This window comes from Dreissena polymorpha, chromosome 5, assembly GCF_020536995.1.
Source record: "Dreissena polymorpha isolate Duluth1 chromosome 5, UMN_Dpol_1.0, whole genome shotgun sequence".
In the NCBI taxonomy this organism is placed as follows: Eukaryota; Metazoa; Mollusca; class Bivalvia; order Myida; family Dreissenidae; genus Dreissena; species Dreissena polymorpha.
Genome location: NC_068359.1, coordinates 104,023,022 through 104,037,186, shown reverse-complemented (window position 1 = coordinate 104,037,186; position 14,165 = coordinate 104,023,022). Strand labels below are relative to the sequence as shown.

Sequence of the window (14,165 nt, the reverse complement as noted above, 5' to 3'; positions counted from 1 at the left end):
CGAATCTGCAGCCACTAGGAAGGTCTGTGGTATCGTTTTACAAGTTACACACAACAAATCTTCTATCTAAAACATCAAACTGCAACACCATGTTGATTTCGATTCACAGCGTGTTATCGAATCATATGTGTACTATATACTACATTAATAGAATGAGTACTGTGTCCTTGACGATGCTGCGAAGCAGCTCGTCTAAGTTATCATACCATGAACAAATTCTTCCTAATGGCGACCTATGTAAAAGACCGAGCCAGTCCGATTGAGATATTTCGATTTTTCTAATCGGCCTACCTCACTGATTATCATTGATAAAGTTAAAGGAAGCTCAGCTATAAATAGGAAAGCATATTCTGGGAAAAAGATTTAATGATAATTTAAAAACATTAATTTTAAATCAGTTATATTCAATCCATTATATGTTTATAGATCAATGAAACAACTGTGCATTTTCTGTATTGTATTTGAAATTTGTCGTGATTTTGTAAATAAAATTGCGAATAAAAACGTGTATAATTAACGTTTAACGCGAACATGAGTGTAAAGAAAAAGAATCATTTCGAACCTGCCATTTGTTAACGTTATAGCGAATATGGAATATAAACAACATAATAGCCGTACGGTATCTATGAAACTCGCTTTTATGCGTGCTTTCTCATTTTGCATATTAAATAAACTTTTCAAACAGAAATTACAGAGCCACATCAGTGCACATACTATGTTTGATAATTCATTCGTTTGTTGGATATTGTTTGCTGTTTAAACACATATTGGGTCACATCGCGGAGATTAAGCTAACCTTACCATGTGTTCATGGGCGAATTCACGTATTCAAGTGTCCTTACGACTATGTGCTCATACCTTCTTTCGGGAATCATCATAAAAGTATTGTCGTACTTAACGAACAAACATGCCTATGCTTATTGAATTGGAGAAAAAAACAATAATCAAAAGAGAAAAAAATATATGTTCATACACACGGGCATGTGAAATCACATCCGTACACAATTATCATTAACTTAGGAAAGGAAACAACGAAATATAAAGTTTGGTATGATATACTTGTGAAATAAAAGAGCATGGTGTAATTTAAGAGCATGTCAAGTTTTGAATATATCTGCTGAACGTAATGTTATAACCCAAAAATGTTTTACTGTAACAGAACGTTTTTTAAGATAAGTGGTACAGAAAATATACGTCGAATATTTTTTTAAAGATATTTCTTGCTATATTTGATCAAGAATGTAACCCGCCTCTCAGAATCGCTGAATGGGTCAAGTTCCACACGGGTACTACTTCCCCGTAGCCCCAAATGCTTTTTCGTACCCAAATTTATTTTCCTACCCAATTTTTTTCCTGTCCATTTTTTATTCGTACCCAAATTTTTGTTCGTTCCCATTTTTTTGGCATAATTTGTGTACCCAAAATTTTCGTACACATTTTTTGTCTAACCCAAAATGTTCGTACCCACATACACAATTGTGGTGATGTTGATAAACTTGAATTGATGCTTTTATATCCATTCTTTTCAAAAGCATCGTCACACCAGTACTGTCAGTACGTTGATTTAAATCATATATTAGGATCAGGAATCAGGATAGAGCTTTAAAGATCTGTTTCATATTAAGCAGTGGCGACAGAAGAGGCACGGGAGCTGAGTCTATCTTAGCAGGCTATTTTAGCAGGAGGGCTCAGACACTATTCTCTTGACCTTATTAACAATGGAATGCATTGATACTTGGTTCGAAACTCGTTGAGGGTGTGGCGCTGACGGTATGACACTGGATAATTCCCAGTTTATTTTATGGTTTTTGTATCACTGTACGAAGTATTGGACGAAAATCACTTCTGACTTTGCTGACGGAATGACACGTTATATTTTTACAGTTAATTTTCCTGGTTTTTGTAACACTTAACGAAGTATCGGACGAAAATCTCTTTTTACTTTGGCTTCGTGTGATCGTTATTCGGCGGGAACATTTAATGCCAATATAATTCTTAACGCTCTTGAATTTAAGGGAAGGCAAACTTACAACAAATGGTTTGATGAACTGTATACGAACAACTTTTTCGCAATGATCAGACTAATACAATCAAACGAATGTCAATCCTAGTTTCGTTGTCAAAAGTGGCTTTATTAAGTTCACTTAAATATACATGTTTTTTACTTGAACACAGAATTTGAAAAAAAAACGTGTTATTTACAATCAAATCACTTTATGTTCGTCAAGTATAATGACAAAACAATCAACATTATTTTTTTGCATTGAATAATACGTCCGCTGAATATTGTTAGAAACTCAATGCAGAGTTATCGCTCCATGCTTCCACATACAATAGAATGCAAAGGAACCGTCGTGCAAGAGATATATGCACTCCCAGTTTTGCATCGACAGCATCGTTCGCGATTCGTTTTATGAAGGGAAACAGCTTATTAACCCATTTATGCCTAGTGAATTCTCCCATCCTTCTAAATTGGATCAGTTTATTTCCAAAATTAGGGATGTCTAGTACATTTATTTCTATATGAAAATATTTCTTACATAAATTCCTCTGAGCAAACAGCGCAGACCCCGATGAGACGCCGCATCAACATGAGTTTTTATTGTTGAAAATAGTGACTAAAATACATTTGTGTCATGTATTGCCTTAATGGACAGACTTATATTAAAATGCACCATTCAGTCTAACTTTTTCACATTTATTTTTATAACTAACATACTTATTTTTAATGAGTTCAAACATAACAAAAACAAAAGTGCAGACTTCGTTTTCACCGCATTTGAGTAGGTGTGTCGTCGATGAGCTTAATTGGCGGAAATTAGTGATTTGCGTGTTCCGGTTTTGAACTCATAAACGGTTTATTTAATTGTAACCAACCGACAAATAAACAACAACACCACTCTACAAAATAAGTGTGACGTACCTTCATAATCGATAATACACTTTATTCTCGCATTTCATAGAATGGATTGACGTTAATTACAAATTGAAGTACTGAATCCGGATCTTAATAAACATATAAACGTAGTTCTGAAATATCCTATTAAAATGACATGTAAAACATATACGTTTAATCCACGTCAAAATCAGCATACATGCAGGAAATGGTTTATAAGTGTATCTGTTATATGTCTTGAATATTGTTTTCGTTGTAATCGGCGATCAAATGAGTGTTCAGATATAGAACGACCGATATTTCGCAAACATGAATGATTGCGCTTATATTTTAACCGATGAATCAATGCTGGACACTAAAACATTTAACTTGAGTTTTTACATTTATTTCTTCTACATGGAAAGCTTGAGGATTATGGTAGTTTGGGACATTTTGGTAAGCGCGATTTTATGTATTCCAACTTGTATTCATGCCTGAATATGCTAAACGATAAAACACCTCGTTGCATTGGAAAATCTTATAGCTAAACATACCGAAGTTACCAATGTATACACGTGTATACAGGATTTTTGTTTAAATATTTGTACTTTTATTATCAATTCTTACGCGCATTTCTTACATATAGAATAAAGGTAAATCAACAAGTGAATCTATTATAATATGACGGTACAAACTGTATTGATGTTACCTTCAAAAATATGCTCAATGTTTTATTTCAAATTTAATAAATCAGGCAACAAGCCGACACACTGTGATAACATGGTTAAGCGAAATTAAAACTGGCAAAAATATACGAAATTTCTGGGTTACACATATACATTTATAAGCAAAATATTATTGTGTACACTGTATGCAAAGTTAATTGTTAAAAATTGGACGTTTGTATAGAATTTTAATTAGGGTTTGAAAAATACCAGATGTCCAATAGCATTTGTGTGTACGAGTGTACGAGTGTACTCTTACAATCCGGGCAAGTGTGGTGATGTTTCTATGCGTCTTTAAAAATACTTTATCTCAATTTGATAGTGTTTTTAATCGGTTATAGGAAATTTGTTTGCGATAGATTTCGATACGCTGTATCAATAATATATAGCGAATATTTGTTGGATTCAATGGAATATCGATTTTATTTCACTCGTGATCATATAAAATAATATTTTCACGAGGTGTGCAGCCACGAGTGAAAATATGTATTTTTTTATGATCAAGGGTGAAATGAAATCGATATTCCATCGAATCCAACAAATTTTATTTTTATTTTATGCTTTTTCACCGTTTATTTACATTGTAAAAGAGATTAACTGGATAATTTCGCTGGATTAATTACATCATCTCGTCGAAAAAGTGACGTCATTTCACAGTAAAACAGTGAAAGATATTGATATTTTTCACTGTTATTTTTCACTGTTTAAAACAGTGAAATACCAGTTTTATTTCACTGATAATTCTCTATAAGCCACCGGAAAGCAAAAAATTAAGTGTTGTAACACTCTTTATACAATAATTTGTTAATTTCTTTGCCATGCAGCTTAGAATGTGATAACCTTTTTTCTGCCTCAAAAGTCAACATTCAGTTATGACTTGTTTAACCATCACACGTGGCTGTGGACGTTTTAGTCCATGTAACTTCTTAATTAAGTGAAGTTAAATAGTAAATAATGTATTTTTGTTATTTGTTTAATTATTGTAATTATTCTTATTACGATACAGTCACAGCCCCTGCCAAAAGTTATCATGTGAATTCATACAGACGAATAAGTTTCAGATATCGGAATATTTGATTAATAGCATTGTTAACATTATTTTGCTACCCATCTTAACACATACAAAAACACTAGAAGATATCTACGTGATTGGTTATCTCTCTGATCCTTACTTTTTACCTGTGACGCCTATCAAGCGATATGAATTTGATGGGGGAAATCTTCTCTGTATATTCAATGTGAATAACTGCCTGATTGATTGTTTAATAGAAAACTTCAGTTTTGTAACACGTTTACAAGTGGGTTATCAGTATAATTCTATATTATTCGAGTTCTTCTTTGCCTAATTATCCAGAGTCAATTGATTAAGTATTATAAAGTATTTTACACACATGTTTTCACTTCCACAAATAATTAATACACTCAGTCAGGACCCATGGTGTTGCGGACTAAGGATCGTAGGTTTGATAAAAGTCAGTACAATTTCATCTATTTCATTTAACTTCAGATAATTTATATTATTTGTTGCAGGTTACATACTCAGTTTATAATTTGTATTTTTCTGTTTCACGAGAAACAATATAGCAAAACTTTACGGACGAAATAATTTATATACTGCCAAATGTTTTATTGCAGAGTGAAACATGATTCTGATTTTTTTCGTATAGCCCAAATAAGTTTGATATATAAATATTGAGTGTGCATAGGACGTTAAGGTTTGCAACAAAGTACTCATTCCTACAGGACACTTGCCAAACAACATAGCAAGCAACCGTCCGGCACCAGAGGCATTAACTCGTAGAGTTCTCGATGACATATTTTACATGACATAACGCAGCTCACTGTGTCAAAGCCTTTTACAAATTAAAAAATAATACTTGTATACACGTGCCATAATTTAACCAGCAATTCATTCTAAGACAAGATAACTAATAACTAGATTGGCAATGCCCAATACAGCCATATGGTCAATACAATTGGAGTTTGTATTATATTACTTATTAGTCAAATGCAATTGTGGCTCTATAGAATATTATGCATTTGAAATTTTAATAAAGCCGGTTATTGGTACACAACGAATGTATGGTTGTTACGTTATTATTTATGTAAAACTTAGAATTTACATTCATACACTTTCTCAGGTAGGTTCACATTATTAACTGTCAAATACGAATCAGTGCATTTTCTCGGAGGTATACAGGTTAACATTCATCAATCATGTTCCGACGATAGGCCAATGCAGACAACGATAAGTCTGGAGTTGCAATTTGTCTTCTAGAATGGAGCGTTAATGCGATGTTCTTCACTAAAACGTGCTTCTATATTGAGGAATTTGCCAGGCAGATAAGGTTCCTCGGTTAGAAATTGAATTATTAGACAATTGTGGAGTTTTATTAAAATAATTATTGCCACTGTGTAGTAAGCAATTTGTAAACCAGTAATGGACTGTACAATGCGTTTCAACAAGAGGAGTTTATTAGATCAGGACAAGAAAAACCTAACAATATCTCATTTTATGAGCAAGAATAACTAGGTTATATATAACAATTTGCATTTTCTAAGATTCATATTCAGTGCGTTGTTTAGTTGTGTGTGTGAGGGAAAATAAAAACGCGACAACTGATTCGAGTTAATACCAGTAGACAAATTTCTAGATTTGGTTGTTTAAAAAAAAAGTACTATTGTACTTGGAAAATGCATAATTTAAACATTTTCTTTAATTTTACATAAAGTAGACTAACGTCGATGGATAAAAAACAAATATAAATTTGGTCAACGTAGGCTGTGACTATTTCCACGTGAAAGTTCTGGACACTGAATGTTGTATTGAAAACACGTCACTCAGATTTTAATACTTACTTATTTTAGATGTCGTTCAAGGTAAGATGTGTGTTTATTTCTGTATTAAAATCTTTTTCTCAGTTTTCCTTGCAGTTACTATGCATGTGAACAACTTTGAAACTCAGTTAAATGAAAAGTTATGTTTACAATTTCGTTCCAGTTTGACATTTGTAAGGTAAATGTTAACAAACAAGATCTAAACCAGTCGTATGGTTAAAGTAAGTTCTTGTTTTTGTTGTAAATATCAGTAAACATAACGTTGTTAAATGTCAGTCCAACGTGTAACCAAATGTCATACAACTATTTCGGCTAATGGGTTCGTGCCATGTTTGGCCATAGTTAGGCGCCGGAGAGCAAAGCAGAATTGAAAAAAATACAATGATCACTATATAAACATACATGTAATACTTCCATATTATTATCCGACATATAAAAAAGAAACGCGATTAAACAGACAATCTTAACCGCACAAACAAACAAGTAAAATAGTATCTCATTTTTGCGAATTTTCGTGTATAGAACTTGACAGCAGATAAAGCAATGCCAATCAACAAGATGCTCAATGTTTTCTATATCTTAGTTGGGTTTAAAGTATGTCAACGGCCCATATGAGAAATGCTTATGTTGTCAAAAATGTATGTCCGTCTTAAACGAAGTTTATGGTTTATCAGAAAATCCGTGTCTGATAAAGTGTTGAATTACATCGCATGTGGCGCGATTGTTGGTGGGCGACCACTTCGAGTAGACATGTGTTTGTCTAAAAGCCGAACACTGCATTTAATTTGAATTTTGAATCAATATTTATTTAACTGTGTAATTTGTGTAATTGGAGTGTTTTGTCAAAGGTGTTTGTTGAAGTTGTTAATATTTTATATTGTTTTGTATTGTATACTATTATATAATACTTCAGGATAACTTAATGTTGTGCAACACACGACGACAATGAAGCGTTTATAATATTGAAAGCTAAGTTATTCTGCAACGTATTATTTGGGTTCGGTTTATTTTTGTCGATGCCAGTGACCGTTGTGGAAATTAAAAATATATTAACCGTGTGTGCAGTGCTTATAAAACGCGTTTTTACGCATTCTAACATATGAGACATATAATTATGTAATATAGTGCTGTTTATTATACCCACATTACTATCATTGGACGGTGTGCCATGCGAAAGAATTTCATCGAAATCTCCAACGTCAAGGTCACACTTTGAGTTTAAAGGTCAAATATGGCCATAAATGAGCTTGACCGGGCTATAACTATGTCATTCATTGTGATATTTTAAAATGACTATAAATTTTTTTCACAGTCATTGGACGGTGTGTCGTGCGAAAGGATTCAAGAGTTCAAAGGTCAAAATGGCCATTATGGCATAAAAATTCTTACAAATCGCCATAAATTAGCTTCTCTAGTTTTGTGAAGACAGCATGCAAAATATTCTGTGTCAATGCAGCGTGTGGGGTATACGTCACGTCTATGACAAAGCTCAAGTTAAACCCAGTCGTAAATCGCAAACGCTGCTTCATACAATGGAAATCGCAGTTCCTGTGTTGACATATATTTCATGTGACAATTGGCATTCCGTTGTTTGTGGGGTAAATACCGTTTGGATCAACACCGTGTTGGCACCGTTACCCATGAACTGTCAGGACTGTTAATTAATGTCTTCACAGGGTAAGAATGAAATATGAGCATCGTAAGAGGCTGTTGGTGAATTATGTATTTCAATATGTATGGAAGTATGATTGGCGAAAGATATTAGGCCTCGATTGTTCCCTTGCACGAAGGTTCCTTGGAATAATTGTCTGATAAAATAAAATAAAAAAACAACATTATTTAAAAAAAATAAAAAATGTCGACATGGAAAAAAAAACACATGCAACAATGGTATGTTTTTATTGAACTTGAATTATACAAGGTATTGTATATAAGTGTTACCAGAGTATATCTATTAGGTTAATATGGTTAGCTTACATTACAGCTGGAAATATCTGGCATCCTCTGATGAAAACAGCGGATCATTATAGGGCACATTATAATGGGGTGTAATTGCTGACACTAAGATCCTTACCGTCATGTGACACCAAAAGCTCCAACTTAATTGGCTGGCGCATATTACATGCTTAACAGAAAGTGGACATATAAATGGTTGCATGATTTTAATATGAAAACTAATAATGTCGAGGTTCTCTACATGAATATGAACCAGATTGAGAACAAATTTTTCATTTTTCCAAATCAAACAGTCACCATTCATCAAATATACAGTAGCTATATTTTAATAAATCGATAGTGTTAAACAGTTGTATTCACATGCGTTTGGTAGTATACAACATTTTATGTATATATATGAGTCGTGTTCTTAGAAAACTGGGCTTAATGCATGTGCGTAAAGTGTCGTCCCAGATTAGCATGTGCAGTCCGCACAGGCTAATCAGGGACGACACTCTCCGCTTTTATGATAGTTTCTGTTTAAAGAAAGTCTCTTCTTAGCAAAAATCTAGTTTAGGCGGAAAGTAACGTCCCTGATTAGCCTGTGCGGACTGCACAGGCTAATCTAGGACGACATTTTACGCACATGCATTAAGCCCAATTTTCTCAGAACATCACTCATATTTTAATACCAGGAACAATGAAGGATGTACTGATGAACGGAGACAAGGGTAGTGAGAATGGCGTCCGGTAAGTTAGTATCATAATAGTGATAAATTACTCTTCATTTGTATTACCATAAGCAACGAAGACCGTATTAAGAATTTAGTTGAATGATAAAATATATTGTGTGATTTTGTCAAATCCTAGAGTAATTTAAAGTGTCCACGGAATTTTAATTTATCTTTTTAAAGGGGCCGTCCAACAGATTTTGTCATGTATTAAAGTTTGTCATTACATGCTTTATATTGATAAATTTAAACATTTGAACCACAAATCTCCAATAAAAAAAAAACAAGAATACATTTAAAAAAAAGTAACCCTCAACAGGGCTCGAACCACTGACCCCTGGAGTCCTGGAGTAAAAAGTCTCCTGCCGAGACCACTCGACCATGCATGCTCATGTTTAAAGCGGATGTATTTTTTACCTAAATAAGCAATCCTCGTAGTATCCCAAAATAAAACACAACAGAACGTTCCAAATTATTCAATCGTTTCGCGTCGCACGACGCTTTATAATTTTCAGGTTTTCAAATTATTAAAAGATGCATATAATAGATATTTAAGAGTATGGTAAATGGCCAGTATTACTATTTCCTCAAAAATATCATAACTAAAACGAAAATTTGCGAATCTGAAACAACTTTTTTTAATTTGTGTCAATTTACCAAAATGTGAAATCTGTTGGACGGACCATTTAAGCTCATGATATATAGAATGAAACTTGAAAGTCAGCCCAGTTTATTTTGGATAATGCCGCATTTTTTTTATTTTACGATTCTACTATTTACGTAGCTGTTATATTAATATGTTACGGTGCTATGTTAAACAATGCAATAATACAGCACAGACGAACAACACCTCTAATGTATGTTGATGTTGGACGTTGTTCAGTAACAGAGCCTGCTTTATGCTACCATGTGATAAAAGACATGCACATCGAGACTGCTAATAATTATATAATTTGCCTTTTTGCTTATTGTTGTACCAACTGCATAGTTTTTGTATTTTACTATATTGTTGATTGGGGTAACAAATGCGTAGTTTTAGTCTGCTTTATGTTTCATATGCGTAACAACTGCACAGATTTTATTTTATTTTGTTCCGTCATTAATAACTGCGTATTTTTAATTTGCTATATTCTTGAATTGAATAACAACAGCGTAAAATATCGCCACTGTCAGTTTTAGTGGAATTAATGGACAACTCTTTCAAATCAACAGATATATACTAGTATGTAAAAATAAGATAGCATTAATTTGGTGTATGATTAAACTGGATTTTTACACAATTTTCCAATAATGTTTGTAATTGAAATGTTCGATTTACAGACACTATTTAATTGAAATAACGTATTATGATTATAACCATTCAAAATATGGAGCTGTCTTTAAAACATCAAGCTTTTGGCTATCTACACCTACGTTAACTATTTCAGTGCTGGAACCGAATTTTGAAGGCCTTTGCAAACAGTTTGGATCCAGATGAGACGCCACAGAACGTGGCGTCTCATCAGGATCCAAACTGTTTGCTAATATTAAAGTATTCTTTGAAAAAATATCGAAGAAAAAGCTCATTTTAGAAATTCAGCAGACGACATTTTAGAAGACGACAAATTTCCCAGCATGCAAAGGGTTAAGGCCTGCAGCCTGCAATATCGCTATGTTTCCACCACGTCTTGAACGTTTCCAGTAGTTGACATTACGTCAACAGGACGCCCATACATCGCTGATTGCGAATATACGAGTAGATCGTGGCGTTCGAAAGAAGAGTGATTCAATACTAGACAACATCCGAGCCGCGGGAAGAAATCTCTGCAGTTTTCCAGACATGGTGTCATCCGTCAGTCTACTGTAAAAGGTGTGTGCATTTTTGTCCATCCTGAGGTTTCTCTATTGTGACGCCGAATACGAGGCGCCTTTTGCGAGACGGTCAGCCTTGGATTGTGAGCCATAGCACTCCATTCTCTCGAACCATAGCACTCCATTCTCTCGGACCATAGCACTCCATTCTCTCGGATCATAGCACTCCATTCTCTAGGACCATAGCACTCCATTCTCTCGGATCATAGCACTCCATTCTCTCGGATCATAGCACTCCATTCTCTAGGACCATAGCACTCCATTCTCTCGGACCATAGCACTCCATTCTCTCGGACCATAGCACTCCATTCTCTAGGACCATATCACTCCATGCTGCAGGACCATCGCACTCCATTCTCTAGAACCAAAGCACTCCATTCTCTAGGACCATAGCACTCCATTCTCTATGAGTCTTAAGACACTCCCTCAAGTCAGCCTTTCAGTCGTCTAGAACTAAACGCAGATACAAGTTTATAAACCCGCCTTTTCAATTGGTTGGCCAAGGGTTTATATAATCGATTGGATCATGCAACCATTAGTGTTTTTAACTCTTCAAATAGAAACTCGTGATTGGTCTACAATGTTCTTGATTGGCAGTTTATACGGTGGTCGATTGTCTTTCGTCAACAACGAAAAACCATTTGAATCGGAAGCTGAGATGCATCTTTTCAGAAACGTTACCAGATGGCATACCGTGGGAGACAGCAACTTCTGGGGAAGTGTATATTCTGGTTTGGGATACGTTGGCAAAGACTAGTGGGCAGTCAATCGTTTTTGCGCGCCCTGTATAAGTTCTATCGTAATTCAAGGATTTTACAGTTGTTGTCACGGAACGGTCTTTACCTTGTTTTGCCTTATTGTTTCTTTGGCAATCAGATAAGGGCTATTGGAAGGAAATGTTCCGGCTGCTGAAACTACTGAACAACTTTTGTACCAGAACTAAATTATCTACATTTTGTTCATGGGTACATTAAGCCGTGAAGATATACCGATGGAAGTAAGATAAAATGCTGGGTTTCATGGAAACCATTTTCGGGATGTGACGCGCTCCTACGCAGCGCAAAAAATTTAAGTTTTTTTTTAAATAATTAAATGCGCCCGAAGGCTCGGCACGGACGTTTTAGGAAAATATTGTGGATGTCGTACGGCCGCGGACAAAATACTTTCAAAATCAAACGCACGAACATAGCAGCAAGGACACCATAGACTTGATAATACCACGCTAAACGCACCACGTTCTATATTCGGTGCTGGGCGTATTTTTCTGCGTTCTTTGAATACTTTTAGCGTTGCTATTGCGACCATTTCGACCTTCTGCGCAAAGACATAGACAATGTCTAAAGGGCAGCGTTTTAATCATATTTAAAGTTATCTCAATACGTATCTTATGATATCACTTTCAACATTCATTTTGGTGGTGATACTTTTTTAAATTTAATTTAATTATATGGGTATGAAACGTCTACTTTTACAATTAGATAAGTATTGGATTTTTTCGGTCCAGTTCTTCCGAAATCTATTAAATAGTCGGCTTCTGGGCACGTTTTGTATGTTGTTGTTGGTATTCTTTAGCATCACTCCCAGTGAGGGACGCACGTGGCTCGAGAAGTTGTTGTTGCTTCTGCTGCTGATGCTGCTGGTGGCTGTGATTGTGTTAGTTGTCCTTCTCGCGCAGTTTACGACATCATCAGGAAACGGTACTTATCCATAGATATGCGTTAAATATTATCGCAATTGACAATAATGCAGAATATATGTGAGTTACTCGGTCGCGATCTTTTTAATGTAATTTCATAAGGAAAAAAGACATAACGACATTTGTCTTATCTATTGAGGAAAATAACCATCAAGTCATTTGTTATACAATGGCTCAAATCAAGTAATTATATTGAATAATAATGAAATGATGTAAAAAATTTTATTCGGTCAGAACTTTTTTACTTTAGTTTATGTTATATGTGTACATTATCAAAATCACGATATTTATTTTATTTTACAGCCATGTGCTTGACGAAAGAGTGTACGTCAGTAGGTAAATATTGCTATATACCTTATTAGCACAAAGGCGAAATTATAGTTATTTGGAATGACATATATTTAACGCACATGTAATATACTTCAATTTATCGGTATCTTGTAACAAAAAAACAACAACTTCAAAAGCATTAAAAGTATTGCTGCCGATTTGCATAATGCATGTAGCAATTGTTCACTGTGACCAATGAAACATCTTTGCGTCCAGCTTCCCGCGAAATGGCCTTTTATCGACACCAACTTAAGAACACAATCCTTGATTTTCTCTTGTGTATCCTATGACGCACGCTCGCAGATGCTTTCAGCTGCCCGTGTGATAAACTCCATGGACTATAGCGTTGACCCGTGCGCTGACTTCTATGAGTTCTCGTGCGGCACGTGGATGAAGAAGCACGTGGTTCCCAGCGACCGACCAAACCTCTTCACGTATGGCGTCGTGCGTGATGACGTCAGCAATACGCTGAAATGTAAGCAGATGTACTCTTACTACATGTGCATCGGACAAATTCATGCTAACGTTAATTTAATAAGACTATGTATAAACACACAATGTCTAGTGCGGTATTCTTCAACATACCTTTTTTGGAATAAACCAGTCGACACACGACTTGCCATGTTTTTATTATAGTAGACCATGCTAAAAAGAGCAGGGTTGGCCTTGAATTGACTGTTATATCCATGGTAAACCAACTGTATGCCTTTGTTTATTGTCCTTTAAAGGCCACGCATAATCTTGTTTATGGCTAATATGATTATAGGTGCTACCTAATTTACGGGCAAAAGCTTTTTAAGTTTTTTTGATAACCATGTAGTATTAATAAATATATGGACATGATTGTGTTCAAAATATGATAATTGTTGCAATAATTTAGAAATGCATCCAAAAAAATCAATCTTAAAACGAGTTACATGTTCCAAGCTTGAAGATCTAGCATCTTATATATTTTTTTGTTTTCTAGCCACAGGAATTTATAGCTGGTTCGGTGTTTGTGGTATAGTGGATGGGGTGTCTGCTAACTGGCTTAGTCACTGGGAGGTCTCTGTATTGATCCTTTAAGTGGGAGCATTCTTTAGATAACCCTAAAGACATACTATGGCGTACCATTTGGGTTGAAAGTCAAGAAGACCTATACACGTTAAAAAGAGAAATGTACGTCGAAGTACAATAAGTACGTC

The 14,165-nt window shown here is 34.8% G+C and overlaps 1 protein-coding gene across 7 annotated transcripts in view; it reads left to right on the top strand.

The window, feature by feature from the left end:
* The first annotated feature begins 3,137 nt into the window (after nt 1–3,137).
* LOC127832439 (neprilysin-like) overlaps nt 3,138–14,165 on the top strand; it is a 36,997-nt gene continuing 25,969 nt past the window's right edge. The window contains exons 1-6 of one of the 7 annotated variants that reach the window (XM_052357904.1): nt 7,172–7,286; nt 7,462–8,115; nt 9,069–9,123; nt 12,528–12,652; nt 12,955–12,987; nt 13,295–13,456. In XM_052357904.1, the coding sequence (XP_052213864.1) occupies nt 8,103–8,115; nt 9,069–9,123; nt 12,528–12,652; nt 12,955–12,987; nt 13,295–13,456 (388 nt within the window). In that variant the 5' untranslated portion in view covers nt 7,172–7,286; nt 7,462–8,102. The other 6 variants (XM_052357905.1, XM_052357908.1, XM_052357902.1 and 3 more) reach the window with 6 other exon arrangements.